We start from the raw sequence: 8,205 nt of genomic DNA, 5'->3' as shown, positions 1-8,205 counted from the left end.
AAAGTTGTGAGGGGAAAAGGGCCGCCCAAGTGACTAATACACCAGATGATTCCACTATGTGACATTCTGGAAGATAAAATTATAGAAACAATAAAAAGATCAGTGATTTCCAGGAGTTCAGGGAAGGAATGGAGGGATGAATAAATGAATTCAAGGCATGTTTAGGGCAATGAAACTATTCTGTCTGATACTGTAATGGTAGATACATGACCTTATATGTTTGTCAAACCTGTAGAATTAGAGTGAATTCAAAGAGTAAATCCTAGGGTTATGGTTTGGTTATGGGTATTTTTTTGTTCTCTAAAGGAGCACATGTTAAAGGCTTGGTCCTTAGGATGGCAGTATTAGGGAAGATGTTAATATGATTAATATTAGTTCATCTATTTAACACATCTACCACATTAATATAAAATTATAACAATACAGAAAACTATATGCTGTGGATCTTTAAGAAGTGGGACATAAGGCTAGAAATGAGGCTCAGCAGTAGTGTTTGCCTAGCATACCCAAAACCTGGATTCATTCCCTAGTAGTGGGTGGGGAGCTAGAGGGTGGGAAGTCATGGGAGGTCCTTAGATCACTGGGGACAATGCATTCAAAATGGATTTGTGGCCCAGGTGTGGTGGTGCATGCCTGTAATCCCAGAGACTCAGAGACTAAGGTAGAAGGATTGCAAGTTTGAGGTCAGCCTCCACAATTTAGTGAGACCTGCCTCAAAATAAAAAATAAAAAGGGTTGGAGATGTAGCTCAGTGGAAGAATGCCCTAGGGTTCAATCCAAAATAAATAAATAAATAATAAAACAGGACTCTCATTCTGCTTTATATATATATATATATATATATATATATATATATATATAAAATCACTTATTTGCTCCCAGAATGCACTCCTGCCATTGCTATCCATGTCATGTGGTGATGCAGTCAAAGGCAGCATTTGTTCAGCCTGCTATGGACTATGCCATATGGACTTTAAACCTCCAAAACTGTGGGCTTAAACAAAACTTTTCTTTATAAGTTAGTCATCTCGGATATTTCATTGCAATTACACAAAACTAACTAATGCATCTAATGTACACTCTGGACTATGGTGAATAATAAGATATTAATATTAGTTCTTCTATTTTAACACATGTACCACATTAATATAAAATGATAACAATACAGAAAACTATTGTGTGAGGGGTAGTTTCTTTGCAAGTTTTCTATAAACCTAGAACTACACACAAAAAAAATACATACATTAAATTTTTTAATAATAAAAAAAATTCAGCATGATTTCAAATGGAAAATAATTAAGATATTTATTGGTTTGGGGTAATATATGGTCTTCATTCAACTTAAATAATAATCTTTCTGATTTATAAAAGAAGTTCCTATTTCAACATCAAAACTTAATTATTTTAATCAACATGAGATTTAGGTTTTAAATGAATACACAATGTGAAGGACAAGGCTTGAGGGGGCTAAAATAGGAAATTAGGACAAACACCCATTGGCTGCTGCACCATGGGCAGCAGGAGAGACATTCATTTGAACATAAGCTTGACCTTAAAACCAGATGGTAAAACAGGAGAAAAGACAAGAGGAACACACATGCCTTCAAAAATAGCACATGGTTCCTTTCTCTGCTGCTCGACCAGCACGTGAGCTTCATAAAAGAGGTTTGAAGCATAGAAAATAACTAGTTAGTTTTAAAATTAAAGAGACATATTCTCGTTACCTTTAATGCCCAGCTCCACAGACAGCTTCTCCTAGCTCCCACCTAATGCGGTGGCGAGGTTTAAACAAGAGGCCAGAGAGAGAGACAGGAGAGGAGGGGAGGGGAGGGGAGGGGGAGGGGGAGGGGAGGGGGAGGGGGAGGGGAGGGGGAGGGGGAGGGGAGGGGGAGGGGACGCCAGGGAGTGAGCTTTTATTGGGGAACAAAAATTTCAAGGGAAAATCCCATCCAATGAAGGTTGAGGGGGGCAGCATTCCCAGGTCAGGGTCAGTGATTGGTCTTCAGGTCAGTGGCCAGGCACACCTCCATAAGGACAAGCCCTCGCACCTGGGACAGGGTGGGGAAGGCTCTAACACAATTGTCTAAGTGCCTCTCACCCAGCCAGGGAGGTAACTCAAATCACGTGGGAGAATGGCTTCCCACACCTTTCCACTTTATTTATCTATCCTTTTCCCATCATCTGTTGAAGCACTACTGGTTTTCAGGGTCTATGAGAAAAGACTTCTTTTAAGGTTTTCATTCTCCTACAAAGCAAAAGAAAAACCTAGGACTGCTCCTGCAGCTGTAATCCTAAACAGATCTAAGCTAAGCCCTGGTTTTTATCTTGAATAGGAATTCTTCCACTTCTTTTTATTTAACATGCTTTTTTAAAAACTCAACATTCTTCCCTATTAAAATAACAAAATATCTAATTTGGGCCCAGAAAAAAAATAGGCGAAAGAAAATTCTTATATTTTTGGAGGTCCCTTATGTTTACCTTTAACTTAAGAAAATGAAATATTGAACACTTTAGCTAAGCTTGTGAGGGGATAGCTTGAGGTTTATGGAAAAAAAAGATAGTATCTGAGTGGTAAAAGCATGTCCCTGTAATGAGTCAAGGATCACCCTCCAGCATGACCTCTGGTGAACTGAAGAAGAGAGAGAGAAGACAAACAAGGTGGAAGAATTTAGGGTAGAAACAGACATTTAATCCATGTGTCCCGTAGGTAAGATTTACAGAAGGGCTAACTAAGTAGAATATAATAAAAAATGAAAGAATACAAATCCATTTGCTTAGGATTTAGCCAATTAATTAGTGTGGACCTAGGAAGTGGGACCATCTTCAAAAAGTAGTTATTGAAAGAAGAGATTAATGTCCACGCCCTTAGGTATAGCTGACCATCAGGCTCATCTTCTGAATACCTCAACGAGGTCTTGTGTCACTCCAATGACCTAATTTCCAGGTCTGATCAGCTTGGCTAAGAAAGGTGACTTTGCTACTCCAGCCTACAGTTCAGTTAGATAAGAAGTGATCTCCACTCAGCCCAGGTTTTACAAAGCAGTAATTAAAAGCCAGCCACAGTGAGTTTATCTTCTCAGTGAGGTTATGTACAGCAAGGGCAGTCCTCATAAGGAGAATATCCACTACCTCATTATCATTGTCACTTGGACACATTTACTATGTACCCAAAGGACTCAGAGTCCTAAGTTTTTTTACTTCTTTCTCAGATAAGGGATCTGTGGTTGCTGCTAGTACATAGAGCATGCAACCCATGACCTCCAGAAAGCTTAACAGAGGATCTGCTCCTAAATGCTTTCACGTTTCTTCAAAAAAAAAAAAAAATAGCTCATGAAGTCAGCAGTTACCTTGTGAATCATCATCTTCCTGAACACCAACAGTGAGGAGTCACTGCTCAGGAATAACCCTCTTCAGAGGAAGAAGAATATTAAACAACCACCAAATGGACATGAATATCAGAAACCAAAATTTCGTTTCATGGTTTTGTCTTACTAAAAGTAGAAAAGATTGGGTTTTGCTCATATTTATAACATACAGTCTTTTTTTTCTTTTTAGGAAGATTAGTTCATCAAATGCATGTGAAAAAAAACTAAAGAAATAAATTATCCATTGTGTAATTATTTAATTCAGTTCATTAATCTGATTGGTACATATGCAATTCTGATGTCTACTGACAACACCTGAATATTTGATATTTCATTGAAATTCACACAAGTCTCCAACACTCTTCAAATGTAAAATACAATTCCCAGCTAAGAGTTCCTATAACCCTTTAGAGACATATGTCACTCACCCAAAGAACTGGTACATGGCAGACTTAGATGACAAACAGTTCTCCATTACAGAAATTCAAAAAGCAGAGCTGGATATGAGACATCCTTGCTGTTACATCATTTACTGTCGGCAATGTTGATCATTCTTCTCAATCTTCATTCCTTCTAGCAGAGATAGTGGTCACTGCCTTTGATACACTCCAGCTAAATAGTGTGGAGGCTTTTATTGGGGGAGTAGTGGTAATTCTGGTGGTAAAGTATATTTTTCTTCTACCCAAAGGAAGTTAATACACTATGGAAAGTATTTATTTTACCAAATTGAACAAATTTAATTTATATTAGAAAGAAAAACATTCATTTAACAAGTCTTTAAATTAGGGATTTTGTACATATTTATAAGGCAGTAGCAAAACAAAATATGTATATGTTTTTATAGATGGTAGAAATATCTTTCAATGTTACACAAGTCCTTACACTTCCCATCCCTGTGCCCTGACTTCTCAATTATGTAGTTGAGACAGAGTTGAAATTTTTCAAAAGCCTAAAAAATACTTAACTCAGCAATATGGTTCTGATTTCAGATACAGATCCTGAAATGGTAGAATATAAAGACCCAATTTGGGGGAAAGGGGTAGTGCTGAGAATTGAACCTAGGGCCTCCTGTAAGCGGGGCAAGCACTCTACCAACTGAACTATGACCCCAGCCCATCATTTTTTTTTTTTAATAAGAAAGGAGATACCTGTTGTCACCATGACTTTGAGGGATGTGATTCATCTGTCCTTGATATTCTTCTTCCATTTTTGCTCATAACTGTGTATTGATTAGTTTCTTTCCATTTTTAATCCTAATATATAAATCATGAAGATATTCCAGGATCACTGGGAGGATGGCATGGAGGGGGAGGGGATGGCAGAATAGTTCTCTCAGTGACTTTGCTGTTACTTTACCTCTGTAGTTGTGCAAACAGCACCTGCCTCTGTGTAGTACCCATCTCTGAGGCCACCTCTGTATGTCAGAGCTGAGTCTGCTCTGGGAGATGTTCTGCCCCCTCCTGGTTCCAGCCTTGAACCCTACAAACTGCTTCCAAGTTGTGCCCTCAGCTTGAGAACTGTGTTGGGTTGTGGTAGCAGTTCCTGTATCTGCTTCTTCTAAGCTCTTTCCCCTACATCATCAGAGCCTTCTTTGCCCCTTGCCTATACACTTATTTGTGTATGTGTTTCCTTCAGGCTGAAGCTCTATCCTATTGGAAGGGCTCATTTTCTGGATATTTCTGAGATTCTCCAGTGCTTAGGACCATGACCACAATTCTAGATCCTTTTCTATCTGTGAGCTCTTAGAGACTTTAAGGTTTGTTCCATTCTTACCAATCAGTCCAAGAGCCATATATCAAACGTTTTGTTGGAATTTAGTCCTCTCCAAATGGGAACAGTATCCCTAGGATTTCCTATTACTGGGTTTTGTTAAAGATGTCATCTGTAAGTTCTAATTTTGTGTGATTTTTCTGTCTTGGTTGCCTAATATGGAATTCAAGAGGTTATCTATTGAAAATTCAAGTGCATACTTCATTTTAGTTCTTGTTTTTATTATGTGGTCCATATAGATTTTTTTTTTCAAAACTTATTTGATGTTCTTATGAGAGGGGAAAAAAAGTAAAGCAATATCTATGAAAAATTAACCTTTTAACCCAATTCTACTTTTCTCAATTATCCCTCAGGGTTGAGTTTTGCCTTGGTCTGACCACTGTCCAGTGAAAACCCCACGTCACTGTGCTCACTTCTGCCAAGGGTTCACCAGCCTGTGTGGAATGGACTGTTTACTTGGTATGAATTGCAGAGGGTTCTTCCCTTTCCATGGCTGCTAGTCTCTGTGAATTTCCTGACATCCTTCAGATGCTCCTCTCTCTGAACCAGAATATACTGAAATCTCTGAGCTGGGCTGCTCAACCTAGGACAGGAGCCCATGTTGCAGCCGACTGTGGAACCAAGCTGCATTGCCACCTCAGGGACTTGTCCTCCAGTGATCACCAACATCTGTTGCTTTCCATTTAGTGTGCTATTTAACTCCCCAGAGAAAACTGAATCGTCCCTCTGCTCACACCTGAGAGATGACAGCTTATGTCTCTTTTGTAAGATATTTTTCCGTATTCAAAACTTCTAAATTCAAGGATTCATGTGGATTACGTTTATGTAAATGTGACAAGAATGTGTTCCATCCTACAGTACAAAGGAGTACTCATATTTCAAAAATGTAAATTTGGTTTAAAAAGTCATTATTGTGCCTTTAATTTTAAAATTTAAATATATTCAACCTATTATTCTTTTAACAATTCTTGAGTAATACCTATAATCTCAAGTCACATAACCCCCAATTATAAATAAACATGGTATATATGTATAACACTATTTTTAAAGTATTTTAGTGCATTATAAATAAACATAATAGTGGGGTTCATTTTGACATATTCTCATCTACATAAAATATTAATAATAAGATTCATTTAAGTCCCCAGTAATTCCTTTTTTCTTACCTCCTCCCTCCTGTTCTTCACTGTCCGCTACTCTACTGTTCTGTGTTCCTGTTATTTAATGTTTTTTATAGATGCTTTATACAAATAAGACATTCATGATAGCATATTCAAATATGTATATTGCATAATGGATATGTACCATTATTTTTTGAGATTCACTAGAAAGCATAAGATCTATTACAAAACTCTCTTTCATGTTGAAAAGGTATTTGGTGCAACTGTGAAATTTAAAGTAAAGTAGGGCAGCCTGATGTTTTGAGTTACGGGCTGTAGCAGAATACACCAGAAAACTAATGCCAGAAACCCAACTGTCACTCTGTGTCTAGAAGGAGATTGAAAGACTCCAAAGGACTAACCTGATACACCCAAGCATAAACAATAGTAAGAATCTTTAACATGTATGATTTTCCAGAATATTTCTTCCTGATCAGAGCTTGGGTCCAAAAAGCATCTTGTGTAGCCTCTTGCGAATCTCCTTAGTCTTGATAGAATAGATAATTGGGTTCAGCATTGGAGGAACAAAAAGATAGATCAAGGACATGAACTTGGGCACATACTCAGGGGCATGCTTCCCAAATCGATGAACCATTGACACACAAAGCATGGGTATATAGAAGATGAGCACGGCACAGATATGTGCTACACATGTGTTAAGTGTCTTGAGCCTCTCTTCCTTAGAGGCAATGGCCAACACAGAGTGCAAAATGAGCACATAGGAGAGGAGGATGAGCACTGAATCTACACCAAAGGCAGCAATGACGACAAAGACACCATACATACTGTTGATGGTGGTATCTCCACAGGGCAGGCGGATCATGTCAGGATGCAAGCAGAAAGGGTGGATCAGGACATTGGCCTTACAGAAAGGCAGCCTTTTTAGGAGGAGAGGAGGTGGAAGCAGCATGCAAAAGCTGCGGATGATGATGGATATGCCTATGTAGGCTACACGGGCATCAGTGAGCACTGAGGAATAGCGCAAGGGGTTACAGATGGCCACATAGCGGTCAAAACTCATGGCCAGCAGAATCCCAGATTCTGTCCAAGATAAAAAATGGATGAAGAACATTTGGGCCAAGCAGGCATCAAAAGCAGTCTCTAGGGCATGAAAACACATAGAAGCCAGGACGGTGGGCAATGTAGAAAAGGACACCCCCAAGTCAGTGACAGACAGAAGACACAGGAAGTAGTACATTGGCTGGTGCAAGCTCTGCTCCTCCTTGATGATGAAGAGAATCAGGGTGTTGCCTAGGATGGAGACAGCATAAAGCAGCAGGAGGAGGGCGGCCAGCCAGTGCTCCAGGCTTTCCAACTCTGGGAAGCCCATGAGTGTGAAGCTGGTGGTACTTGAGAGGTTAGTCCCCAAACTTCTCATCATAGTTTCTGAATGCCCTTGAGGGAAATAAAACCATAAGGAAGTGAGGATAGACAGTGCAAGAAGTGAAGACCATAAGTAGTGTCTATCTTGGGAAATAAGTGACAATGACTCAATTCCAATATCAAAGATCGAAGGAAAGTTGGAAAAGAGCAGATTGTACTTCAGACCCTCTACTGTCTGCAGTACCCCCAGATATGCCATGGGCTCCAACTTGTTCTCCAAAGACATCCTAGTCTCCTTTGGGGGCATTATCCCCCATCTCTCTGTGTCTGTGTTCTAGACAGAGGATCTATGTTTTCCCTAGTGATGGAGAATTTTTTTCTTTTTCTTTCCACTGGTTCCTAACTATCAAATTCTTCAATAAATGAGGTACAATGTGTCTTAAAACTCTGCACCTAATGATGCCTGCTTTTTCCTGCATCCTCTCAGCCACCTCTCCTCTCCTCCCTGCACACCAGCATCACTCCAGGTCCTCATCTTCTGTTTGTTGCTTGAGCCTCCCATTCATCCACTGGGAATCTATCACTCA

The 8,205-nt window shown here is 39.4% G+C and overlaps 1 protein-coding gene across 1 annotated transcript; it reads right to left on the bottom strand.

Annotated features, from left to right (window-relative positions):
• Positions 1 to 6,728: 6,728 nt before the first annotated feature.
• On the bottom strand, positions 6,729 to 7,673 carry LOC101965225 (olfactory receptor 51I2). The gene has a single exon (XM_005342514.2). It carries the CDS (start codon positions 7,671 to 7,673, stop codon positions 6,729 to 6,731), a length of 945 nt encoding a protein of 314 aa, XP_005342571.2.
• Positions 7,674 to 8,205: the final 532 nt, after the last annotated feature.

The sequence above is a fragment of the Ictidomys tridecemlineatus genome, chromosome 4 (assembly GCF_052094955.1).
Source record: "Ictidomys tridecemlineatus isolate mIctTri1 chromosome 4, mIctTri1.hap1, whole genome shotgun sequence".
Lineage (NCBI taxonomy): Eukaryota > Metazoa > Chordata > Mammalia > Rodentia > Sciuridae > Ictidomys > Ictidomys tridecemlineatus.
The sequence above is the reverse complement of the archived record's forward strand: the minus strand, read 5'-3'. Positions and strand labels throughout refer to the sequence as shown.

Coding starts and splice junctions, on each gene's coding strand:
- LOC101965225 (XM_005342514.2), bottom strand. CDS start 7,673: ATGAGAAGTTTGGGGACTAACCTCTCAAGTACCACCAGCTTCACACTC.